At 50.3% G+C, this 25,795-nt stretch overlaps 2 protein-coding genes across 3 annotated transcripts; both read right to left on the bottom strand.

Annotated features, from left to right (window-relative positions):
• Positions 1 to 4,953: 4,953 nt before the first annotated feature.
• On the bottom strand, positions 4,954 to 8,919 carry HOXC12 (homeobox C12). 2 transcript variants are annotated; one of them, XM_086870493.1, is made up of 2 exons: positions 8,418 to 8,919; positions 4,954 to 5,210 (listed from the first exon to the last, which is right to left on the bottom strand). In XM_086870493.1, exons 1-2 carry the CDS (start codon positions 8,917 to 8,919, stop codon positions 4,954 to 4,956), a joined length of 759 nt encoding a protein of 252 aa, XP_086726619.1. The 2 variants fall into 2 exon arrangements, with proteins under 2 accessions (XP_086726619.1, XP_086726621.1); XM_086870495.1 differs by having other exon boundaries at positions 4,954 to 5,192.
• An 8,714-nt stretch (positions 8,920 to 17,633) lies between these two features.
• Positions 17,634 to 22,551, bottom strand: HOXC13 (homeobox C13). The gene is made up of 2 exons (XM_086870405.1): positions 21,843 to 22,551; positions 17,634 to 18,426 (listed from the first exon to the last, which is right to left on the bottom strand). Exons 1-2 carry the CDS (start codon positions 22,549 to 22,551, stop codon positions 18,170 to 18,172), a joined length of 966 nt encoding a protein of 321 aa, XP_086726531.1. The 3' UTR covers positions 17,634 to 18,169.
• Positions 22,552 to 25,795: the final 3,244 nt, after the last annotated feature.

The following is a 25,795-nucleotide window of genomic DNA, read 5'->3' as shown; positions in this document are numbered from 1 at the left end:
ATTTGGGTTTTGGGGGTTCGGGAATTCGGGAATTTGGGGGTTCGGGAATTCGGGAATTTGGGGTTTGGGGGTTCGGGAATTCGGGATTTTGGGGGTTCGGGAATTCGGGAATTTGGGGTTTGGGGGTTCGGGAATTTGGGATTTTGGGGGTTCGGGAATTTGGGATTTTGGGGGTTCGGGAATTCGGGATTTTGGGGGTTCGGGAATTCGGGAATTTGGGGTTTGGGGGTTCGGGAATTTGGGAATTTGGGTTTTGGGGGGTTTAGGAATTTGGGGAAATGAAGGAAGGGGGAGTTTTAAAGGGAAAAACCGGGGCGGGAGGGCGGGACCCCAAAAAGGGATCCGGGGGCGCTTTGGACCCCAAAAATGGAGCCACAAAATCCCCAGAATCCCCAAAATCCTCCCCGGTCCCTTCAGGAACCCCAAAAGAGCCCCAAGAGTCCTTTGGGGTCCCCCAAAACGCCCCCGGTCACGTCTGGATCCCCCCAAATTTGAGAGCAGGACCCCAAAATGTCCCCCTGGACCCGCCAGGACCCCAAAAAGGCTCCCGTGACCCTTTCAGGACCCCAAAAACGCCTCCGCGACCCTTTCAGGACCCCAAAAATGCCCCCATGACCCTTTCAGGACCCCAAAATCACCCCCAGGGTCCCTTCAGGACCCCAAAATCGCTCCCTTGGTCCCTTTGGGACCCCCAAAACCGCCCCAAAGTCCCTTCAGGACCCCAAAAACGCCCCCGGGTCCCTTTAGGGGGAAAAAGGAGGAAAAAGGGGAAAAAAGGGGGCAAAAAATGGGGGAAAAAAAGGAATAATAAAGCGGAAAATGGGGGGGAAATTGGAGAATACAAAAGGGGAGAATTTGGGGGGAAAAAGGGGGAAAAAGGGAATTTTCCCAGCTCCGAGCAAACGCCCAGGAACAATCCCGGGGCTTTTCCCGCAGCGAGAGCGGAAACCCAGCGGGATTTTCTTTAATTTCGGGTTTTTATCTTTAATTTCGGGATTTTCTTTAATTTCGGGATTTTCTCTTTAATTTCGGGTTTTTATCTTTAATTTCGGGTTTTTCTCTTCTTCCCCGCCCCCCTTCCCGCGGCCGGGCTTTCATCCATCTCCCTCCAACGAGATCCGTTCATTAATTAATTAATCCCCGCGCTCATTAAATCCCCGCCGGGGCTCCTCGAGCCCAGCGAGCCAGAAAAAAAAAAAAGCGATTTTTTCTCTCCCCGATTTTCCCCGTTTTTTCCTCATTTCTTCCGCTTTTCCCCGCGAGTTTCCCGCTGGAATCGATGCTCCGAAAATCCCAATTATTCCCGATTTTTGGGGAGGTTTCGGCCTGGGCTGTTGTTTCCCTTCCCGCGGACAAAAGGATCCCAAATTCACAAAAAAAACCCCCAAATTCCGGCTTTTTTTCCCCTAAAAATCCGAATTCCATCTTTTTTTTTCCCCTAAAAATCGAAATTCCAGCTCTTCCCACCCCCGGAAATCCCGATCTGGGGAGGAATTTTCTTCCCAGTTAAAGCCGAATTCCCCTTTTTTGTTTTCCCGGGATTTTCCTCTTTATTCCCCTCGGGATTTTGAATTTTATTCACATTTTATTTCATCACTTCTTCAAATTATTTTCACCCTCAAAAAATAAAATAAACCCTCCAATATTTTTATTTTTTGCCCTCTTTTTTGGATGAGTTTCAGGCGCGATTTTTCATTCTCATGGCGAATAACAATAGTAATAATAATAATAATAATAATAGCAATAAAAATAATCGATAAATTAACAATAAAGCAATAATAAGAATAAGAATAAGAATAAGAATAAGAATAAGAATAAAAATAAAAATAAAAATAAGAATAAAAGTAAAAATAAGAATAAAAATAAGAATAAAAATAAAAATAAAAATAAGAATAAAAATAAAAATAAAAATAAAAATAAAAATAAAAATAAAAATAAAGTAAAAAATATTCAAAATACTAAAAATACAACAAGAGTAGTAATTATAATAATAATTAAGTCATAATAATAATAAATAACAATAACAATAATAATGAGCACGGCGCGGTTTTGGGCTGAGTTTCTTTATTCTTCTCCTCAGAAATGACACCAGAACACATTCATTAATTGGTTCATTAATTAATTCAGCATTAATTACAGATATCAGCCGGAAGCGTTGCACAGGACAGACATTGCATAGGACTCACCCCTCGGACCCGCATTTCTCGCTAATTACGGCCGGCAATTAACGCCGGGAATTAATTAAAGCCGGGCCAGCGCAGGAGGAAAAGCCCGAGCGCGTCTCGGGGACGGGAATTGGGCCCAAATTCCCATTTTCCGGCATTTTCGCTGCTGCTGCCTCGGGGAATTCGAATTTCCTTTTATTCCCACTTTATTCTCATTTTATCCTCGTTTTATTCTCATTTTATTCTCGTTTTATTCCCATTTTATTCCCATTTTATTTTTCTTTATTCCGTTTTAATTTCTTTTTTACTTTTCCATTTTATTCTCCCATTTTCGCTGCGTTCTCAATTCGCTTTCATTTTTTCATTTTATTCTCATTTCAGTTTCTCCTTTTCCTCTCCTTTTATTCTCATTTCCGTTTGGTTTTTAATTCCCATTCTCGATTTATTTCCGTTTTATTTTCATTTGATTTCATTTTATTTGGATTTCCCGGGCGGGACAAGAAGGACGCGGCTCCATTTGGGGTTTTTTTGGGGATGAATCCCAAAATTCCCGAGGTTCCGCCCTCCCCTCTTCCGCCGGGAGCGCTTCAGGACCCAAAATTCAGCAAAATCCGCGCGGATTTGGGGTTTTGGGAGGAATTTCCAACCCCCGAAATCTCCTGGGAGAGCGCCCGAACCCCAAAATTCCCCCGAAAATTGAATTTTCCCATTGCACGAGCTGGGGCTGGAGCGAAAGTGTCCAAAAATGGGGATTTGGAGACGTTTTGGGTTTTATTGCACGGCCCCGCGGCGGCTCTGGAAGGGAAAAATGGGAAAAAATGGGGGAAAAAGGGAAAAACCAGGGGAAAAGGGGGACCCTGAGCCCAAAATTGGGGTCCAGGGAGGAGTTTGGGGGATTTTTTTTCCCGGCCGAAAAACCTCGGGAAGGGAATAAAAATGGGAATAATTGCGGTGGGAATGGGAAAAACGGGGAAAAAGGGGAAAATTGGGAAAAAGGGGGGAAGAGGAGGGAAAATTGGGGAGGAAAAAAGGGGGGAATGAAGGGGGGAAAAGGGAGGAAGAGGGAAGAAAGGGGGGAAAGGGGGAAAAGAAGGAAAAAAGGTAAAAAGAGGAAAAAGGGAGGAGGAAAAAAAGGAAAAAATTGGGAAAAATGGGGGAAAAAAAGGGGAGGAAAAGAGGAAGGAGAAGCTCAGGATGGCGAGAGGAGGAAAAAAGGCGCAGGAAAAGAGGGAAAAGGCTCCTGCCAGGGATTGTTTTGGTTTTTTTCCCGGTTTTTTTTTCGGGATTCGTCCATAAAAGCGGCGCCGGCCGTGACCGTGAACGCGGCGCGTGGGAACATCCCAAAATAACCCCAAAATAACCCCAAAATAATCCCAAAATTACCCCAAAATAATCCCGAAATAACCCCAAAATAACTCAAAAATAACCTCAAAATAGCCCCAAAATAACCCCGAAATAACCCCAAAATAACCCCAAAATATCCCCAAAATAATCCCAAAATAACCCCGAAATAGCCCCAAAATATCCCCAAAATAATCCCGGCCGCTCCTCTGCTGAAAATTCCCGATTTTCCCGAGCTCTTCCCGAATTTCCCGACCTTTTCCTCAGCCCAAAATCTCCATTTCCCGGCAGGAAAAGCTCCCCCCGAAATCCCAAAAATCCCGAAAGTGCCTGCAGCGCAAAACGCAACCGGGAATCACCAAAACTCGGGGGTTTTATCCCAGGAATTCCCGGCTCTGCTGCGCCGGGGGGGCGAAAAAACCTGGGAAGAGCTTTGGGATCCCATTCCTGGTCCCGAGAAGGGCAAAAATCGGGATTTTTCGGGAGAAAAAAGCGACGTTTTTGGTAAAACCCGCGGGGTTTTGAGCTGGTTTGGATTTCTTTCCAATCAAGGGAATTTTCTCCTTTTTCGGGGGTTGAAAATCGCTTTTGAGGGGGAAAAAAGCGCCCGGGAATATCCCGAGTTCTGGCAGGATTCGGGAATGAACCCCCGGGAAAAGGGATTTTCTTCATTTTCCAGCCCAATTTCCAGCGTTTCCAGCCCAAACTCCACATCCCAGAGACGGGAAAAGAATAAAAAGAACAAGTTCTGGAAGGAGGGAAGGCGGAATATCGGGACACCCCAAAGAAACGCCGGAAAATCGGCAGCGAGGGAAGGAAAAATCTCCAGGAAAAGTTGAATTGAAGTGGAAAAAATTCCGGTTTTTTCCCTCTTCGAGGGTGACAGAGACCCCTCCCAATTCCAGGGAAAAATCCAATTTCCAGCCGGAAAAAAACCCCCGATTTTCCCCCAAATCCCCCCATTCCAACAACAAAAACCCCGTTTCCCACGCGGGATTTTTTTTCCCAAATCCCGAATTTTCGCTGCTGTTCCCTCCCGCTGAGCCCCGAATCCTCCCAGCGCGGTTTTGGGGGGAAATCCGGGAATTACCTGAGCTGGGCCTTGGGAAAGCTCCCAAAAAACCTCCCCTGGGTCCTCTCCAACGCCGCCTCCACCGAACATTTTCCTTCCTATCAGCCGGAACATTTCCTATTATTTAGAATTATTTTTTCCTTTTTCCGCTGGCGGGGGTCGCTTTTTCCCTATTTTTAGGCGCGATTTTTCCCTTTTTTTTCCTCTTTATTCCCCGATTTCTCAGGGCGGGACGGGAAGGGATTCAGAGTCTCCGTGGGGGATTTATTTGGAATTATTTTTTTTTTTTTTTTTCATTTTTTTTCCTTTCAATTTTTTTTTTTTTGCCGTTTTTGCTGATTTTTTTTTTTAACCCCGATTCCACCCGGGTTTTATTTAGAAGAAGGAGAGCGCCTGCTCCCTGAGGAGGAGTCTTTTCTTTTTCATGCGGCGGTTCTGGAACCAGATTTTCACCTGCTGATCGCTCAGGTTCAGGCGGTCCGAGAGCTCCCTCCGCCTCTGGCGCGTGATGAATTCGTTCACCAAAAATTCCCCTTCCAGCTCGGCCAGCTGCAGCTTGGAGTAGGGTTTGCGCTTTTTCCTGGATCTCGTGTGCATCGGGTACCACGGAGCGCCTGCGAGAGCCGCCCGCCCTTAAAATCCGCTTTTTTCCACCCAAAAAACACCTCCCCGGCCCCGCTTGCCCTTAAAAAAAGCGTCCCCAAAGCGCCTTTTTTGGTTTTTTGGCGAAAAATAAAACCCCGCGCAAAGCGCTGTTTCCATTTTTTTCCCCAATTAAAGCATCTCCAAAATGCCCTTTTCCACTTTTCTCCCTAAAAATATTCCCCAAAGCGACGCTTTTCCCTTTTTTCCTGATAAAAACATTCCCAAAATGTCCCTTTTTCCCCTTAAAAAGCCTCCCCAAAATTCCCCTTTTCTCCCCATAAAACATCTCCAAAATTCCCCTTTTCTCCCCATAAAACATCTCCAAAATTCCCCTTTTCTCCCCATAAAACATCTCAAAAATTCCCCTTTCCCCCTTTTCCCCCTAAAAGACTCCCAAAAATTCCCCTTTTCCCATTTTTCCCTATAAAACATCCCCAAAACGCCCCTTTCCCCCCGTTTTCCCCCTAAAAAAAGCGCCCCCACAGCGCCTTTTCCTCGTTTTCCCCCCAAAAATCATCCCCAAAAATCCCTTTTCCCCTAAAAAATCGCCCCCGCCCCTCCCCCGCTGCCCCCAAAATTGGGGAATTTGGGATTTGGAAAATCGGGAGACAAACCCGGACCCCCCATCCCAAATCCGGGCCTGTCCCCAATTCCCAGCGCGGGTTTCTTTGGGGTTTTTTTGGGATTTCCCTCATTTTCCCCATTTCCCACCCCTCAGCCGTGACCCCAAAAGAGCTCCCGGAGGGTCGGGGTTTTTTAGGGATTCTCCCTTTTTTTTCCCCCCCGTTTTTTCCCGTTTTTTCCCCATTTTTCCTCCCCTCCGCTCCCTCCGGCCGCTCCTGCCGCCGCTGCCTCTTCCCGGTTGTTTTTTTTTTTTATGGGATATTTACATGTTTATGGCCTTTTCTTTTAAAAGCTCCGGCACCCAATAAAACATTCGGGATTTCGCTGCTACCCCTAGCGGCCTGACCCCACATCGGCGCCGCTCCCGCCGGGGGAACCCCAAATTCACACCCCAAACCCCCCAAAACCACCCCAAAAAAAAAATCCCAAAAAAATCCCAAAGAATTCCCCGTTCCAGGACCCGAGCGGCGCTGCCGGGGCTCAGGGAAGGCACCAACCCCGAATTCCCAGGGAAAACCCTCCCAAAACCCTTCCAGAACACCCCAAACCCCCCAGAAAACCCTAAAATCCCTCCAGAACACCCCAAACCCCCCAAAAAACCCCAAAATCCCTCCAGACCACCCCAAACCCCCCAAAAAACCCCAAAATCCCTCCAGAACACCCCAAACCCCCCCAAAAAAAACCCAGAATCCCTCCAGAACACCCCAAACCTCCCCCAAAAACCCAAAACCCCTCCAGAGCACCTCAAAATCCCCCAAAAAACCTTCCAAAACCCCTCCAGAACACTCCAAACCCCCCCAAAACCCCAAATCCTTCCAGAACACCCCAAAAACCCCAAACCCCCTTTCTTGGACCTTCCCACCGCTGCCGGGGTTCAGGGCTGACACCGACCCCGCCGAACCCCAAATTTCCCCCCAAAACCCCAAAAAAGCCCCGGGTTTTAGGAGCTGCCAGCGCTGCCAGGGTTCAGAGAAGACGCCAACCCCAGCGAACCCCAAATTCCCAGAGGAAACCCCTCCAAAATACCCCAAAACCCCTCAAAACCCCTCAAAAACACCCCCGAAAACCTCCAAAAACCCCTCCAAAACCCCTCCAAAACCCCAAAATTCGCTTCTTTAGCACCTGACCGGCGCTGTTGGGGTTCAGGGGTGCCACCACCCCAAATTCCCAGGGAAAACCCCTCCAAAAGACCCCTCCAAAACCCCAAATCCGTTCCGAAACACCCCAAAACCCCCCAAAAAAACCCAATTTCCCCCTTTTTAGGACTCGAGCGCCGCTGCCAAGGTTCGGGGCTGACACCAGCCCTGCTGCGTCCCCTTTATTCCCAGGGAAACCTTTCCAATCCCCCCTAAAACCTCCCTCGAAACCCCCAAACCCTTCCGAAAGCCCCAAAACCCCCCCAAAATCCCCAAAAAAACCCAAATCCGCCTTTTTTCCAACCTGACCAGCGCCGCCAGCGCTGGGGGCTGACAACAACCCCGCCACGTCCCCTTTCTCCCCAGGGACCCCAAAAAAATCCTTCCAAACCCCCGAAAAGAAACCCAGAACACGCCCACCCTCTGAAAACCACCCCAAAACCCTTCAAAACCCCCCAAACCCCCAAAAAAACCCATTTCAAAACCCCAAAACCCCAAAAATCCCATTTCCAGCCTCTCATCGCTGCCTGCGCTCAGAGGAGACACCAAGCCCGGCGCACCCCAAATTCCCAGGGCAAACCCTTCCAACACCCCTGAAAAATCCCTCTAAAACCCCCAAAACCCCTCCAGAAAACGCCCAAAGCCTCCTAAAAAACCCCAAAACCCCCAAAACCTCCCCAAAACCGCAATTTCCAGGCGCTTCTCCAATCCTCCAGCGCTCAGCGGTGACACCAAGCCCAGAAAACCCCAAATTCCCAGGGAAAACCCTCCCCGAACCCCTCCAACATCCACCAAAAAAACCGCTAAAACCCCTCCAAACCTCCCAAAAAACCCAAAACCCCCGAAAAAAACCCCAAACCACCCCAAAATCCTCCATTTCCAGGCTCTCGCCACCTCTGCCAGCCTTTAGGGGTGACACCAACCCCGCCGCATCCTCTTTATTCCCAGGGAAAACCCTTCCAACACCGCTCCAATATCCACCCCAAACCCCCCCCAAAAAAACCCCAAAACCTCCCGGGAAAACAGCAAAACCTCCCAAAAACCCCCAAAATCCTCATTTCCCGGCTCTTCTCCCTGCTCCCCGCCTTCAGGGGCGACACCAACCCCGCCGCATCCCCTTTATTCCCAGGGAAAACCCTTCCAACACCGCTCCACTACCCACCCCAAAACCCCCCGAAAAAAATCCCAAAAAATCCACAAAAAACCCAAAAAATCCCCCAAAAAACCCCAAACCCCCCTAAACCCCCCCCAACCCCCCTTTCCCTGCTCTCACCTCCGCGTTCAGCGGTGACACCAAGCCGGGCGCGTCCCCTTTATTCCCAAGGAAAACCCTTCCAACATCGCCCCAATACCCACTCCAAAACCCTCCAAAAAATCCCAAAAAATCCCCAAAAAATCCCCCAACCCCCCCAACCCCCATTTCCCTTCTCTCACCTCCGCTCCCCGCGTTCAGCGGTGACACCAAGCCGGGCGCGTCCCCTTTGCCGCCCTCGTTGAGCAGCGAGGACCCCGAGTCGGACTCCAGGGACTGGCAGGACGGGGGGTCCTGGCCCATCCCCTCGGGCCCGGGGTACTCGAACTTGCCGAAATTATTCCCCAAAGTGCCGGCGGCGGGCAGCGGCTCCAGCGGCAGCAGAGCCCCGTCCCTGCCCCGCTCCTTGTCGCCCTCCCGGTAGTAGCACTTGCCCTCGTCGGCGCGGGCGAGCTCGCAGGCGCGGCCGAAGCCCAGGTAGGGCTGCGCGTAGGGAGCGCAGGGCTCGCCGGGGGCCCAGGCGGGCAGGGAGCCGAAGTTGTCCCGGCGCGGGTACGGCAGGGACGGGATGGCCGGGATTTGGCCGCCGGACGCGCGGAAATTGGGGAAGTAGAAGGCGTCGCCCGTGTGGATGTTGACGAGCGGCCCCACGAAGCCGGGGTTCAGCAGGTTGTGCTCGCCCATGGCCCGCGGGGAGGGGGCGCGCAGGGAGCCAATAAAGGGGGTCCGGGGGGCTCGGGCTGCGGCCCCGGCCCGGCCATGGAGCGCGGTTAAAAGGCTCGGCCCGAGCCCATTGGCCCCGGCGCCGCCGTCACGTGAGCCCGGGGGGTCCCCTCGGTGTCCCCTCCCCCCCTTCGGTGTCCCCTCCCCCCCCCCGGGTCCCCTCCCCTCCCCCCCCCGGGTCCCCTCCCCCTTTGTCCCCTCCCCTCCGCAGCCCAGACAAAACACAGCCCGGTTCCTCCCGCTTTCCTCCCTTTTTCCTCCTTTTTTTCCTCTTTTTTTCCACCTCTTTTTCCCTCCCCTTCCCCTTCTTCCTTCTCCTTTTCTTTTCTCCCTCTTCCCTCCCTTTATTCCTCTTTTTTCCCCTCCCTTTTTCCTCCTTTGTTCCTCTTTTCCCCTCTTTTTTCCTCCTTTTCCCCTCCCTTTCCCCTCCTTTTTTCCTCCCTTTTTCCTCCCCTTTCCCCTCCCTTTATTCCTCATTTTTTTCCTCATTATTTTCCTCCCTCTTTGCCTATTTTCCCTCCTTTTTCCCTCATTTTTCCTCCCTTTCCCGCATTTTTCCTCCATTTTCCTTCATTTTTCCTCCTTTTTCCCTCATTTCTCCTCCCTTTTCCCGTTTTTCCTCCTTTTCCCCTCATTTCTCCTCCCTTTCCCCCCTCTCTGAAAACCCAAACCATTAAAAAACCTCCCCAAATCCCCTCCGGCTTTAATTCCATTTTTTGGTGGTTTTGAGTCACCCCAGCTCTGGCCAAGCGCCCGGAAAATCCCATATTCAGCAGGAAAAATTCGCGTTTTTTACCCCAAAACCGCTGCCGGTGTCTGTGTGCGTGTGGGGGGGAACCACGAGGGGCGCGGACGCCGCTCATTAATTAATTAATGAACTCCTTGATTAAGTAAAAGCCGGCGTTGCGGCGTCGCCCCGATAAATCCCCATTAGATTTTGTGTCATATAAACTTTACGGGGCTTTTTAAGGAGACGGATGGGGCTCGGTTCCAGCCGGAGCCGCTCCCGACCTTTCCCACTTTCCCTTTTTTTGGGTCCTTATCCCCTTTTCCTGACGAGTTTTCATCGTTTTTCGCCATTTTTTATCATTTTTTGCTCATTTTTTTATCATCGTTTTATCCATTTCTATCATTTTCTTCGTCATTTTTTATCATTTTTTATCATTGTTTTATCATTTTTAGTCATTTTTGATAATTTCGCGTTATTGTTTTAGCTCCTCTTAGCGTCTTCGGGCCGTTCTTGTGTCAATTTTAGTCGCTTTCATCAATATTTTATCATTTTTGCTCATTTTCCCATCATTTTTATCATCGTTTCACCGTTTTTGGATGGTTTTTCTCATTTTTCCGCTCCCTCTCCCGGCCTCCGCGGCTCTGGGAGGATCCAGCCGCTTCCCGAGCGCTTCCCGGCCTCTCCCGGTTTGGGGTTTTTTTCGGGAAAATCCATTTTATTGGCGAGCTCCGGCTCCGTTTTCCTTCCTTTATCCCCCAACCCTTAAAATCGGGGGTTTTGCCCCATTTTTCCCTGGGAATTACCCGAAATTCCCATTTTTCCTGGCCCATCCCCGCCCCTGGAAGTGGCGCAGAGGGAATTTAATTCCATTTATTCCTCCCTCCCTCCCTCCCTCCCCCTTCTCCCAGGAAAAACCAGGGGGAAGAAATAATAAAAAAATAAAAATAATTAAAAAATAAAAATATAAATAAAAATCGATCCCGGCTCCTTCCAGCGTGAAATAAACTCAAAAAAAATATCCCCAAAAACAAACCTGGGAGGGAAAAATAAACCCTGGAAGGGGAAAAATAAATCCTGGAAGGGGAAAAATAAATCCTGGAAGGGGAAAAATAAACCCTGGAAGGGGAAAAATAAACCCTGGAAGGGGAAAAATAAATCCTGGAAGGGAGAAAGAAATCCTGGGAAAGAAAAAGAAATGCTGGGAAAGCTCCGAGTGGAGAGCGGGACCTGCGGGGGGCTTGGGGTGGAATTTTTTCCTCTTTTTCTGCTTTTTAATCCCATTTTTCCCCCCTTTCCCCACCTTTTCTTGGCTCCCCCTCGCTGGAATTTCGCGTTTCCCTCCCCAGAATCCCGGGAATTCTCCCCGGAGAGGCGAAACCGCCGCAATTCCCATTTTTCCCTCCCCCCCCCCCGCTGGATTTCAGGCATTTCCCCCCAAAATAAACTCATTTTTCTTTCCCCTCTCCTGGAGGCTTCCAGACCTTTGGAAAAATCCCTGAAATCCCCCAAAGGAATCAGGTGCGGCTGCTCCGGGCGGCTTTTCCTTCTGCGGAGAGGTGGAAAAACCCGAAATTCCACCTTTTCCCAGCGTTTTTCCAGCCTGGAACGCTCCCCTGGCTCCTGGCGCACCTTTCCCTGCGGAGGAGACAAAACCCCAGCCAGAAATTTCCCGAAACGCCCAAAATTCGCTTTTTTCGGGGGCTTTTCCCTTCTTTTGGAGGGGGATTTTTATTTATTTTTCATTTTTTTCTCTCTTTCGGGGCGTTTTTCAAGCCCTGCCAAGGAATTTTTCCCCCTCCAGGTAGGAGGAGGGAATAAAAAGCTGCTGGATGAGGGGAGGAATAATTTCAATAAAATCCGCGCACGTGATGCCCCGCGGAGCCGCCGGAATTGGCTTTGTTCGCTCCCTTTTGCTCATTTTTTATTATTTTGGAGGGAAAAAAAATTCCTTCCTCTTCCCTACGCCCAAAAATTCCTGTCCCGGCTGCTCCGGGGCTTTGTTCCCTGCTGGAGAAAGGGAATTTCTCCAAAATCCCGGGATTTTGGGGTTTTTTTCCGCTCTCCGTTATTGGAAATTTGTGGTAAAATATTCAGTGAAAAATCGCATTTTTTGCGGGGAGGCTCGGGGTGAGAAAAGCGATTTTTTTCTTGGGGTGTTTGGGGTTTTTTTCCCGTTTTTTCCCGGTTTTCCAAGCTGGGAAGAGCCGCGGGATTTCGGGAGCGGGGCCTGGAACTCTGGGAGCGGATCCGAGGCAGAAATAAAAACCAAAACAGAAATAAAAATAAACCCTAAAAACCCTTCGGCGGCGCTCCCGCCTTTCCAGCGGGAATTCTTTTCCCATTAAAATCCCATTTTCCAGCTCAGGGAATGCTCGAAAAAATTACTTTAAAAACCCCCGGGACGTCTTTCCACAAAAAAAATAAAATAAAATAAAATTTTAAAAATCCCAATTCCCACTTCAAGCGCTTGGAAAAACCCCTCGGTTCGCAATTCCCATTTTTTAACCCCAAAAAAAAACCCCAGGGGGAAGAGAAATAAAAGAAATAAAATAAATAAAATAAATAAAAATTCCCTCTTTTTTTTCCCAGCTGGAAAAATCCCGATTTTCAGGCAAAACCTTTCCATAAAAATGATTTTTTTTCACATTTTCCCTCGGGGTTTTTTTTTTGGGGAGGAAAAGGAAAATTCCCAGCCTGGTTTGGGGGGGAAAAAAGCCCGAAAATCATCAAATTCCAGCGGCAGAGCCATAAAAAATCCCGGGAAAGGGGGAGGGAGGCGGCTGGAAAAGCGCAGTTCAAGGTCACTGTCTCGGGCAGTAAAAAGGGTCGGCATCCCATGCAAATGAGCCCCGGGAAAACATTCCCAACTTTTGGGCTCAATTCCCGCTCTTTCCGCGCTTTTCCCCCCGCTTTTATCCCCGGCATTTCTCCTCTTTCCCTTTTCCCTGAAAATCCCATTTTTGCCTTTTTTTCCCCACTCCTGAATTCAATTTTTGGGGGTTTTTTTCCCCCCCTCGGCCCGGCCTGGATTCGGGATTTTTATTCCCAAAAAAAATCTCCGATCCCGCCTTTTCCAGAATCGCGAATTAAAAGCGGAATCAAGAAATGGAAATATCCCGAATTTCTCCGGCTCCCACCCAAAAAATGAAATTTAACCATTCCGAGGCCAAAAAAAATCCCGATTTTTCCCAGCTGGGAGAAAAATTTGGGAGGGGAAAAGGGAATTGAAAGGGATTTTGGGGAGTCCGGAGGTTGGAAAAACAAATCCCGGTTTTATTTTCTCCCAAATCCATCGGGAATTGAGCAAAAAGGGTGGGGGGAAATAAAGAAAAAAGGATTAAAAAAAAATTTATAAATTTAAAATAAATAGATTTAAAAATCCAGGATTTGGGGAATAAATATGGAGAGGTCCGGGGAAATCCCATGGAAATGGGATTTTTGGGATGGGCGAATGTCCCCGGGGTGGAAAATCCGCTTTTCCCACCGATTTCTGGATTTAGTGCAGGGTTTATCCGCACCTGGGAAAGCTGGAAAAGCGGGATTGGCCCCAAAAAGAAAGAGAATTCCATGGAAAAGCGGGAAATGGGGATTTCCCTCAGCTCAGCCCGAATCTCTGCGGGTCCCAAAGAGGGAAGTCCCTGGAAAATCCCATTTTTCCCCAATTTTTTTCCCATTTTTGCCAGGCCGGGAAGGGAAAATCCAGCCCCAAAATCCAGGGAAATTCGGGTTTAACTCCAGCTCCGCTTTGGGGGGAAAAATTGGGATTTTCCCCCCTGGAATTCCTAAAGAAACCCCAAAAACCGGGAAGGGAAGGGTGGAATTCCCGAGTCGCGAGCGAGTCGCGATAGGAGAAGCCCAGAGGAGGCGATTTGGATCCGATTTTCCTTGGGAAATGAGGAGAAAAAAGGGAATTTCTGGGATCCTCGCCCTCGCTGGGCCCCGCCCGCAGCGCGGCCGCGATTTTTCGGGATGGAATTCCCAAATATCCATAAAAAAAGAGGGATTTTCCCCACTTTGAGGCGGAGCGGCCAAAAAAAGCCGGGAAGCGGCGGCGCTGGAGGCGCCTCGGGAAAAATTCCTTGGCAAAGCCTCTGGGAGCTCCCAAAAATAATCAAAAATCTTCTTTTTTCCCTTTTTTTCCCCTCTTTTTCTTTTGTCCTTTCCAGGCCAAGTTTTTGTGGAATCGGGAAAATGGGAGCCGCACTCACCTCGAGCTGGAAGGAGAAAAATTCCCGGTCCTGGGGGGGGTCGATCCTTAAAAAAAATTGGATTTTTTTGGGAAAAAATAAATGGGGAAAAGTCGGATTGGGAGGGGAAAAAAAGAAGGGGGGAAAATGGGGCAAATAAAGGGAAAAATGGGAAAAATGAAAGGGAAAATAAAGGGGGAAATAGGAGAAAAGAAAGAAAAGAAATATAAAAGAGAAAATAAAATGGGAAAAGGGAGAGAAAAATAGAAAAGAGAAAGAAAAAATCGGGAGAGGGAAAGGGAAAAATGGGAAAAGGAGGGAAATGATGGGAAAAAGGAGAATTTAGAGATGAAAGGAAAAAAGGGGGAAATGGAAATAAACGGGAGAGGAAAAAACAGGAGAGAGAAAGGGAAAACGAGGGGAAAGAAAGGGAAAACGGGAAAAATCAACGGGGGGAAAATGGGAAAAAGAGAAAGGGAAAAATAGGGGGAAAAAGGGAAAAAATCGGGGAAAGAAGAGAAAGAAAAAAGGGGAGAAGGGAGAAATTGGGGGGAAAAAGGGTAAAAAAGGGAAAAATGGGAAATGAGGAGAAAATTCCCGAAGGACAAAGGGAACAAAGGGAGATCGGGAAGAGCCCAAAGCGGGAAGGAAAATCCCGGGAAGGGCCGGGAACAAAGGGCAGGAAAATCGGGAATTCCCCCGGGACCCCCGTCAAGGTCAAGGGGAACAGCCCGTGACGTCACCGCCTGTGACGTCATCATCCGTGACGTCACCCGGCGCCCAGCCCCGAAAATCCCGAATTGGTCCCGTTTGGGATCGGGAGCGGCTCGGGGCAGAATTCGGATTAAATTCCATTTTCCTGCCCGTGTTTAATTCATTTTCATTCATTTTCATTCATTTAATTCCATTTAAATTCATTTAAATTCATTTTCATTCCATTTCAATTAAATTTAATTCATTTTAATTCATCCCAGTTCATTTCAATCCCATTTTGATTCATTTCAATTCGTTTTAATTCATTTCAATTAACTTTAATTCATCTTAATTCCATTTTAATTCCATCTTAATTCTATTTTCATTTCATTTTAATTCCATTTTAATTCCGTTTTAATTCCATTTTAATTCATTTCCCCCCCTCTTCTCTTCAGCGGGGAAAAATTCCATTTTTGCCTTTTCTTTTCCCCCTGGATTTCATTTTCCCAGCGCTCAGCTCGGCCCGGATCGAGATTTTTATTCCCGGAATTCCGCGGGGTTTCCAAATTTTCCCACCAAAATCCCAAAAATCCCAAAAATCCCAACCCGGGGTGGAACCAGGGAAGGAATTCCTTGGATTTCCTCCTTTTTTTTGGTTTTTATCCCGGATTTTGAAATCCTCGGGAATGAAGGAGCCGCCAGGATGAGGAAAAAGGAGGCGCAGGTGGAAAAATCGCCCTGGAATCGCCAAAAATGAACCCAAAATGACAAAAAATGAACCCAAAATGACAAAAAGTGACCCCAAAACCGACCCCAAAAAACTTAAACCAGAAGTGATAAAAAATTAATCCAAATTGCTCAAAAATCGAATCAGAATCGACCAAAAATCAAGCCAAAAGTGACAAAAATGAGCCCCAAATGTCCCAAATTCCCCAATTTCCCTCCCGATTTCCCGGGAAAATCCGAGCTCCGTCCCCAGGGACGAAAATCGGAAGATTTTTCCCCATTCCCAAATCCCTTTATTTTCTCTTTCCAATCCGAATCCCGAATTTTCCCGCCCGGGGGGAATCTGGGAATGTTTTCCCGAGGAATTCCGCCTCCCATCCCGATAAATTCGGATTTTTCCCGCCCGAGCAGCTCCGGGAATGAATCAAAACCTGGAAAATTCGGGATCCAAATCGCTGAAATTCCCCCCAAAAAATCCGGGAGAAGCCTCGGGATCAACGTCTGGGATTTTCCCGCTGGGAGAATTCCCAAAAAAACCCAAAATTTTCATTTTCCCACCAAAAACTGGGGAAAGGGGCGGGTCCGGCGGAATTCCCGGGGTTCGGGGATCCCAAATCCACCGGGAGCGACCTCGGGGAGGGAACGGGATTTGGGATCCCGGGAAAAATTCTGGGAGGGAAAAAACCCCCAAAGGCTAAACCCCCATTTTGGGGTTAAATTTGGGATTTTAGGGTTTAATCTGGAATTATTTGGGTTTATTTTTGGAATTATTTGGGTTTATTTTTGGAATTATTGGGCTTTATTTTGGGATTTCTGGGGATTTTTTTGGAATTTTCGGGGGTTTTTTTTGGGATTCATTTGGGATTTTCGGGTTCGTTTTAGGATTTTTATCCCTTTTTTCCTGGGAATTTTGAGGATTTTCAATATTTCCATCCTCTCTTTATGGAAATTACTCAATTTCTCTCCTTTTCCTACAAATTTCTCCATTCATCCCAAATATTTCCAAACATTCCTATAAAGCACAGCCGGGAATTCCCATTTAGGGCGGGATTTAAGGGGAAAAGCCCAAAAATGAGGTCCCAGAGCTCCCCAAAATCCGAATTTCTGGAATTCCGCCCTTCCCACGGCCCCAAATCCCCGAAAAATCCGGGGAAAAATGAGAAATCGGCTCGGAAATCCTAAAAAAATCCCGAATATTGGGGGGACAGGAAATGGATGTGGAATAAATATTAAATGCATAAAAAATCTCTATTAAATCTCTATTAAACCTGTATTAAATCTGCATTAAATCTGTATTAAATTGGATATTTTGCCGCCCTCACGAGCGTTTTTCAGCCTCAAAAATTCCCATTTTTCCCCCATTCCCATCCCGCCTCTCCCCTCGGTTTTTGCCGCACTCCCGGCAAATTGAAACCTTCAAAAATCGGGATTTTAAAGCCCTTTTTGGCCCCTTTTTCCCCTCCCCTCGGGCGGGTTTAAGGAGGGAAAAAACAAAGAGAGAGAGAGAGAAAAAAAATGAAATAAAATTTAAATGAAGAATGAAATGAAATAAAAATATATTAAATGTATAATATAAAAATATATTAAATAAAAACATATTAAATAAAAGTCTATGAGATGAAAACGCGGTTAAATACAAATATATTGAACTGAGATAGATTAATTGAATTAAATTCAGTGAAAAGACCTTAACCAGGAAGAGATTCAGTAAAAAAAAACTCTAATAAAAAGAGACGATTAAATAAAAATAGACCGAATAAAAATTAAATAAATAAAATCCATTCCAATTTTTAAAAAAATAAATAAGAATTAAACGCAACAAAAATCCAGTTTTAACCCTCTCGCTTCGCCCCCCTCGCGATTCTTTTCTCCCTTTCCCATCCTCCAATTTTCCCGGTTTTTCCCCCCAATTTTCCTGCATTTTCCTCCCTTTTTTTTTCCTACTTTTCCCTGAAAAAGAAGAGTTTCGGGTTTGTTTTTGTTTTGTCCTCCAGGCAAAACAAGGACGGGGAAAAAAAAGCGATTTATTTCTAAGGAATGGTACAAGGCGGACACCACGAGCTCGGACATCGACAGGACAACCCCAAGAAATTCCAAATTCAAATTAAAACCCCCCCAAAAAACCAAAAAAAAACCAACAAAAATTCGCTTTCACAGCTCCAGGAACGGCCCGAGAACCCCGAAACCCCAAAATCCGGGCGGGAATTTCCGCTTTTCCCGCAAAGCCGAGCAAAACCCGCGGGAGAAAATTCCCTCAAATTCCCCCGAATTCCCCAAAATTCCCGGGAGCGGCTCCGATCCCGCCCCGCGCCCCCAGCCCGGCCTCGGGCAGGGAATTCTGCCCCCCATTCCCGATTTTTCCATCCTCAAGAAAACCGGGAAAACGCGCAGCCAGCCCTGCCCGGGATGTTTTTTTTTTGGGAATTTTGTTTTTCCAGGCGTTTTCGCCACGCCGGGAATGCCCGAGCTCAGGATACCGGGAAAAATGGGGGGAAAACCCGGGAATTCCGCCGCGCTCTCAGCTCCACATCCCAAATTCCCCTCCGCAAAATCCCAAAATCCCGGATTTGGGCGGGGGGGGGGAGGAATTTCCCAACGGGGAAAACCCAAACCCGGATTTCAGAGATTCTGGGGGCTCGGATTTCTTAAATTCTTTCAACACAAAACCAAAAAATTTAAACTTTTTTTCCACGATAATTCTCTTTAAATACCCCAAACCCAGCAGCATCCCGGCGGATAAAAACCCCCCAAAAATAACCCCAAAAAAACCCCCAAAATCACAAAAATTTCAGCTCCTCCGCCTTCCCTCTTTCTGCGGTTATTCTGAATTATTTTTTTTTCCGTTCCGGGGGGTTTTGGCGGCCGCGGGGTCCCCTCAGGTGGGGTGGAGGTGTCCGGGCTTGGCTTTGCTGACCACTTTCTTCTCCTTGACGCGGCGGTTCTGGAACCAGATGGTGACCTGGCGCTCGGACAGGTTGGTGCTGGCCGAGATGCGGCGCCGCTTCTCTTTGGTGATGAATTTGCTGCTGGCGTATTCCTTCTCCAGCTCCTTCAGCTGCAGCTTCGAGTACGGGACGCGCTTCTTGCGGCCCCGGCGGAGCGCGCCGGCCTCGGGCTGCAGCGGCACCACGTCTGCGGCGGGGGAAACGGGTCAGAAACGGGGGGAAACGGGAAAAAATGGGGAATTCTAGCGAAAAAATGGGGAATTATAGAGAAAAAATGGGGAATTCTAGAGAAAAAATGGGGAATTCGGGGTGGGGAATGCGCTTCTTGCGGCCCCGGCGGAGCGCGCCGGCCTCGGGCTGCAGCGGGACCGCGTCTGCGGCGGGGGAAACGGGTCAGAAACGGGGGGAAACGGGAAAAAATGGGGAATTCTAGAGAAAAAATGGGGAATTCTAGAGAAAAAATGGGGAATTCTAGAGAAAAAATGGGGAATTCTAGAGAAAAAATGGGGAATTCGGGGTGGGCAATGCGCTTCTTGCGGCCCCGGCGGAGCGCGCCGGCCTCGGGCTGCAGCGGGACCGTATCTGCGGCGGGGGAAATGGGTCAGAAACGGGGGGAAACGGGTCAGAAAAGGGGGGAAATGGGTCAGAAAAGGGGAATTATAGCAAAAGAAATGGGAAATAATGGGAAAAAGCCGGGGTTTGGGGTGAAATGGGGCTGCAGGTCGGTGTGGGGAATGCGCTCCTTGTGGAGCGCGCCCGCCTCGGGCTGCAGCGGGACCGCGTCTGTGGCGGGGGAAATGGGTCAGAAACGGGGGGAAACGGGAAAAATGGGAAAAAACGGGTTTTGGGGTGAAATGGGGCTGCAGCGGGACCGTGTCTGCGGCGGGGGGAGAGGAGAAATGGGTCAGAAATGGGAAATGATGGGAAAAACGGGGGATTGGGGGTTTGGGGTGAAATGGGGCTGCAGCGGGATCACATCTGAGCGGGGGGAGAGGGGAGAAATGGGTCAGAAATGGGTCAGAAATGGGTCAGAAATGGGTCAGAAATGGGAAATAATGGGGGGAAAAATGGGGGATTGGGGGGAGGAATGGGAATAATGGGAATGGGGGAGGTGGGGTTTGGGGTTTGGGGGTGAAGTGGGGTTGGAAAGGGGGAAAGGGGGGAAAATGGGGGGAATGGGGAAAAAACCAATGGAAATGAGGGGAAGAAGAGGGGAAATGAGGGGAAAAGAGGGGGAAAAAGAGGGGAAAGGTCGCCAGAGGAGAGGGATAATGGCTGATCATATTCCGGATAATGGGAATGAAAACACACCAGGGATAATTCCCTGTTTTCCTTGGCCGCGGATAAAGGAGGAGCATCCGCCCTCAAAGCCTCGCACTGAAAATGGGGCATCAAAGGCACCTCAGACCCCACTTTTTGGGGCGATATTTCGACTTTTCCCCTTTTCCCTCCTTCCTTTTTCTCGCCCCATCCTGTTTTTCTCTTCCCGCAGCAGAAAATTTGGGATGAGCAGCCCCAAAACCCCGCCAGGCGCGGACACAGGAGCCCCCAAACCCCAAAAATCCCCTCGGGGGGCACAAAATAATCCGGATTTCCCCCTCTCCAGCAGCTTTTTGGGGATGCGGGGGAAAGGGAAAGGCTCCGGGATTGGGGAATGGGATCGGGGATTTGGGGATTTGGGGATTCGGGGACGCCCCCAGCCCCGCTCTGGCGCTGCCGGGAATTCTGGCTCCCCCCGGAATTTTGGGAGCCCTCGCAGGGTTTCGAGGGGGAGCTGAGCCCCGAAATTCGGGGCAGGAAGATGGAGGCGAGCGCTCTTAATTACGGCCCGGGCGTTAATTGGGGAGGCTTCGGGGGCTCTTTTGGGGTCACAAAGGCGAGCGGGGTCCCCCAAATCCAGCGCCCCCCCAAACCCAAGCCCCCACACGCAGCCAACACCGCGCGCCCGAATTCCCCTTCCCCAAGTGCCAAAAATTCCCGGAAAAGCTGAATTTTGGTCCCGATAAAGGGGGGGGATAAAGGGACGCGCCCCCCACCCCGAAAAACGCGCCCCCCTCGCTTCTCCCCGGCCCAACAAACCCAAGTTTTTTGGGGTTCTGGGAGGAGCAGCCCCCGGGGTTCTGTGGCTTCCAAGCTGCTCCAGAGGGGGAATTTGGGGCCATTTCCCCCTTTTTCGGGCTCTTCCCACCCCTCTGCGCCTCCCTCCTGCCCCAAACAGCTCCGCTCGTCACTTGACACCTCTGCCCTTAATTGCGCTAATTGGGAGCGCATTTAGCGCCCGGCCCCGCGCACCGAGCTCCCCCCAAAGCGTTTTTGGGGAGGATTTCCATTTCTTTCCCTTTTTTCTGGAGCGCCGAGCAAATCCCGACGGGAGCGAGGGGAAGGAAGGGAAGAAATGGGGAATTGCGGAGGGATTTGGGAGGTTGGGTTGGACCGGGATTGCTGCGGGAGGAATCAGGGAATTGCCGAGGGGATTTGGACCGGGATTGCTGCGGGAGAAAAGGGCAGGATCAGGGAATTACGGCGGGGTTTTGGATCGGGATTGCCTCACCCCGCCGAGCGTGCCCGTGCACATTGCCCGCTCCCGAGCATTCCTGAGCCGCGCTTCCCTCTAATTACCCAGCCCGGAGCTCACGCGGCCCCGCACGGGCGCTTGGAATACACGGAACAAATCCGGGAGTGCGGGAAAGGCGGGATACAGCTACCGGGATAGAGGGAAACTACACGGAATACATCTGGAATATACACGGAATAAATGCGGGATATACATGGAATAAATGTGGAATATACACGGAATAAATGTGGAATATACATGGAATAAATGTGGAATATTCGTGGAATAAATGTGGGATATACACGGAAAAAAAGCGGAATATATCTGGAATGTATCTGGAATATTCCCGGATAAATGGGATATAAGGAATAGACCGGAAAAAAATGGAATATATGGGATGTATGGAACACACCCGGATATCCGCAGTGTATGGAAGACATGGAATAAACGTGTGTGGATATGCGGAATAGATGGGATATATTGAATACATGGCACAAATTCATCGGGATGTATGGAATGTGCGGGATGTGGGGAATGGATCCGGATATAGGGAATGGGTGGGATAAATACATTGAATATATGGGATAAATAAATCCGGATCTATGGAATGGACGTGGAAGAGATGGAACAGGAACAGACCCAGGGAATAGACCCGGATACACGGGTGGAACACACGGGATACAAGGGATGGATGGGAAGTGTGGGATGGATGGGATAACCGGGATGGATGGGATAATCGGGATGGATGGGATAATCGGGATGGATGGGATAACCGGGATGGATGGGATAACCGGGATAAACCTCTCTGGAATAAATCTATTGGGAATGAACCTCTCTGGAATAAATCTATGCCGAAAAATCTATTTGGAATGAAACTCCCGGGAATGAATGTATCGGGAATGAATGTATCGGGAATGGATCTCCCGGGAATGAATGGATCGGGAATGGATCTCCCGGGAATGAATGGATCGGGAATGGATCTCCCGGGCCAGAGCCGCGCTCACTGCGGGCAGCCGGCGCGGGGCGCGGAGCCCTTTTCCAGTTCCTACCTGGGAACGGCGACTTCCAGAGGTGCGCGGACTGCGATTGCTCCTTGGAGCAGTAAACCTGCCCGTCCCAGGCGTTGGGCAGCGCCCAGGGCTGGTAACCTTCCATGGGAAGCAAAGCCTCGTGCCGCGGCTCCGGGTGCGCGCCCAGCGCCGGCACCACCGACACGTCCAAGTAGCCGGGCACGGCCTGGTAGGAGCCGGGGAAGCCGGGGTAGAAGGCGGCGAATTCCTTGGCCCTGGCGGGCAGCTCCTCGCTCGCCAGGGAGCCGCCGGCCTCGGGGAACTTGTCCGCCGGGTGGAAGCCGCAGGGCTTCTGCTGCAGGTTGACGCCGGCCAGGCGGCAGCCGTAGTAGCCCCCGCCGAAGGCGTAGCCGTAGCCCAGCGCGGGGGCTCCGGACGGGCACTGCCGAGGCGGCTCCGCGCCCGCCAGCTCCGCGAACGCGGCTCCGTCCGGGGCGGCGGCGGCCGGGGGGGCCACGCCGTGGGGCAGCATCTCCCGGCAGGGTCCCAGGCTGTCCCGGCAGGGTCCCAGGCTGTCCCGGCAGGGTCCCAGGCTGTCCCGGCAGGGTCCCAGGCTATCCCGGCACGGGCCCAGGCTGTCCCGGCACGGGCCCAGGCTCTCCATGCGCGGCTTCTCCCGCGGGGCGTCCTCGCAGCGGCAGCCGAGCGCGTCGGGCCAGCGCGGGGGGAGCCCGAGCGGCGCCGTCATGTCATGCCGCGCTGCCGCCGCCTCCTCCTGCCGCTGCCGTCCTTCCTCTGCCTCCTCCTCCTCCTCCTCCTCCCCGCGCCGCCGCTGCCCCGGGCTCGCCGCTCCTCCCGCTCCGGTGCTGGCGGCGGGGGCAGCTCCGCGCCGCGCCCCGGGACCCCCCCGCCATCGCCGCCCCGAGCGCGCATGCGCCGCGCGCCCGCCGCCGCCGCTCCATTAAGAAATCCGCGCGGACCACGCCCCCTTTTACTACACCGGGCCACGCCCCGAGGGAGACGCCGCCTTCTGATTGGCCGCCAGCCGAGGCCACGCCCACCCCGCCCCCCCTTGGGGATCGCCCCCCCCCTCCGTGTTCTCCCCCCCCCCCATTCCCGGTTTTCCGCGGTTTTCCAATGGGAAACGCGGAGCCCGTCAGAGGTGGGGATAAAATTCCAGCCCCCCCGCGCTTGTTTTTAATTGTTTTTAATTGTTTTTAATTATTTGTAATTTTTATTAATTTTTTTATTTTATTTTAATTTTGGTTTTCTGGAGCTCCCGAGAGGTTTTTAGGGGATTTTTCCCCCCACCATTCCCAAAAATCCATTAAAAAACAAAAAACATTAATTTTCCTGCCGGATTCCCGAAGAATTTGGTTTTCCCCCCCAATTCATTGGATTTTGCCCCGTTCCGCCCCAAAATCCCGGGAGTTTCGGGGGGGGGGGGGGGAGCGGGGGGGGCTCCGGAGCCGCGCGGAATTTGGGGGGATTGATGGGAAAATGGGAATGAATTCCGGGATGTGGAATTGAGGGAAAAACAGGGAAAATTGGGAGTGATCTCGGGGGGGGGGTCGGAAGGAAGGGAGGGACCCCAAAAAATCCATGGAGATCGGGGAAAAATGGGGAAAATGTGATTTTTTAAGGATTTTTTTTGTCCTCAGCGTGTCCCTAGCTCGGACCCCCCCGAGCTTCCCCAAAAATCCCCAAATTCCCCCAAATCCCCCCCGGTGCCGCTGGTTCGGGGTCTCCCCCTGGGCCGGGATTCTCATCCCGCTCATCCCAGCGGGAAAAAAAAGGCTGGAAAAAGGAAAAATAAATAAAACAAATTCCGGGAGAAGGGAATTGGGGAATTTGAGGCATCCCAAGTTCAAGGGGAAAGGGAAAATTCCCGGGGTTTGGGATAAAAGGGAAAAGGGCAGGGAAAGGGGGGGAGTGACGGGGATGGAGAGGGGTGGGAAGGGATGGGAAAATGGGAAAAAATGGGGGAAAATGGGGGAAAATGGGAAAAATGGAATAAAATGGGAAAAGAGAGGGATGAAAAGGGGGAAAAAAAGGGAAAGAATGGGATGAAATGGGAGGGAAATGGAATTAAATGGGAAAAAATGGAATTAAATGGGAAAAATGGAATTAAATGGGAAAAATGGAATTAAACGGGGGAAAACGTCAGAGGAAGGAATGAAATGGGGAAAGAACGGAAAGAAATGGGAAACAAAGGCTTGGGATGGGAGGATCGGGATAAAAGGAGCGGATAAGGAGAATAAAAACCAGCTCGGAATAAAAACCGAACAAAACCCAACCAAAAAGGTTTCAAAAATTCCCGACAAAAGCCGGGAATTCGCCTCCTTTGTGCTCCGAGCGCCGGGCAGGAAAATTCCCGTCCCCATCCCGAGCTGCACACGGAGAAAATTCCCAAATTAAATCCAAACGCGACCCTCCCCCAACCCCGCGGCTTTTTTTTATTTTATATATTTCTTTTTTTTTTTTTTTTTGCGCCTTTAATTTTTATGAAGTGCTGAACATCGGGCAGCACGTCCGGGATCCAGCGTTAAAATTCCCGAGATTTATGGGAAAAAGCTGGGAGAGAGCGGGAAAAGCCGGGAAGGGCCCGGCAGCCTCGAGGAGGGGCCAAAAACGGCCCCGAAATTCCGATTATCGCCGATTTGGGGAGGTTTGGGACGGGGGGGCTGCGCTCCGCATTCCCGGGAAATATCCTGGGAAATCGGGGTTGGGAATTTCGGGGGTCTGGGGCCCGCTGGGCTTCGGGGGAGGGGGAAAAGACGGGAAAAATGGGGGAAAAAATGGGAAAAATGGGAGAAAACCGAAGGGAAATAAAGGAGAGGAAAAGAGGGAAAAATGGGGGAGAGGGAAAGAGGAAAAGGAAGGAAAGGAGGGGGAAAATCCCTTTTTGAGGAGGAAAAATCTCATTTCGGGCCGGGATTTCCCGGGAGAGGCTGGGGAGAGGAACAAAGGAACCTTTGGGGCGAAAAACGAGGAATTCTCCACCAAAAATGGGATTTTCGGGAATTTTGGGAGATTTCGGGGCTCGAGGGGGGCGGGAGGGGCCGGGATCCAGGGCTGGGAGCGTTCCCAAAAAAATAAATTGGGAAAAGGAGACCCCAGAAGCTCTCGGGGAGAGGAAAATTGGGAATGGGAGCAAATCCCGGGGTTTTCCTTCCACCCCTCCCCAAAACCCCCCCGCCAGCGCTTTTCCAGGTCCGATATTCCCGAATTTTGGGGGTTTCTGGGAGAAAAGCTGCGGATTCATGGAATTAAAAGAATAAAGCGTCAAATTCCCGGCGTGGCTCTTTTTCACTTGGGGAATCACGGGGAAAATTCCCTTTTTTTCCTCATCCCGGGCGCAGATTCCTCCTGGAAAAGGTTTTGGTTGCGTTTTTTTAATGGATATTTCTCCTCCCACAACAACCGAGCAGGAAAAAACGGAATTTTCCTCTCCAGAACCCCAGGATGGCTCCGGTTCCTTCCCTTTTCCCGTTTTCCTGAAGGCAGATCCCGGGGAAAATTCCCATTTTTGATTTTCCTCCTTGTCCGTTCCTGGCGAGAGAAGGGAGAGGAAAATCAGATTTATCTCCAAGTTCTCAGGGGTAGAATTCCCACTGATCCTGCTGTTTTCCAGCTCCGTTCCCAATGCTTTCCCTCCGGCGTTTCAGCTGTCGGGATTTCAGGAATTTCCCCGCTTTCCCCCTTTATTTCGGGCGTTTATTCCCGGTTTTTTCCTTTAAAAACAATAAAAACTCGGGGCCCGCTTTCCGCAGGTGGAGGCGGCCGCGGGCGGAGATTTGCGGTTTTCCAGCAATTCCCTTCGGGAAAAGCAGGGAGAAATTCCAGGGAAAGTGGCCAAAAAAAAAGGGAATTCTGCCCCAAAACCGCGGCCGGGGGCGAATCCCGGGGAGCTCCGACCCAAGCGCGGCTTTTCCAGGCCAAAAATCCCGTCCCGGGAAAAGGAATCGGGGCTGGAATTTTATGGGAAAGCG

This window comes from Cyanistes caeruleus, chromosome 32 (genome assembly GCF_971803275.1).
Source record: "Cyanistes caeruleus chromosome 32, bCyaCae1.hap1.1, whole genome shotgun sequence".
NCBI classification, from domain to species: domain Eukaryota; kingdom Metazoa; phylum Chordata; class Aves; order Passeriformes; family Paridae; genus Cyanistes; species Cyanistes caeruleus.
The sequence above is the reverse complement of the archived record's forward strand: the minus strand, read 5'-3'. Positions and strand labels throughout refer to the sequence as shown.

Coding starts and splice junctions, on each gene's coding strand:
- HOXC13 (XM_086870405.1), bottom strand. CDS start 22,551: ATGACGGCGCCGCTCGGGCTCCCCCCGCGCTGGCCCGACGCGCTCGGC. Junction 18,427..21,842: donor CTGGAAGTCGCCGTTCCCAG/GTAGGAACTGGA, acceptor CCCCCGCCGCAG/ACGTGGTGCCGCTGCAGCCC.
- HOXC12 (XM_086870493.1), bottom strand. CDS start 8,919: ATGGGCGAGCACAACCTGCTGAACCCCGGCTTCGTGGGGCCGCTCGTC. Junction 5,211..8,417: donor GCTGAACGCGGGGAGCGGAG/GTGAGAGAAGGG, acceptor GCGGATTTTAAG/GGCGGGCGGCTCTCGCAGGC.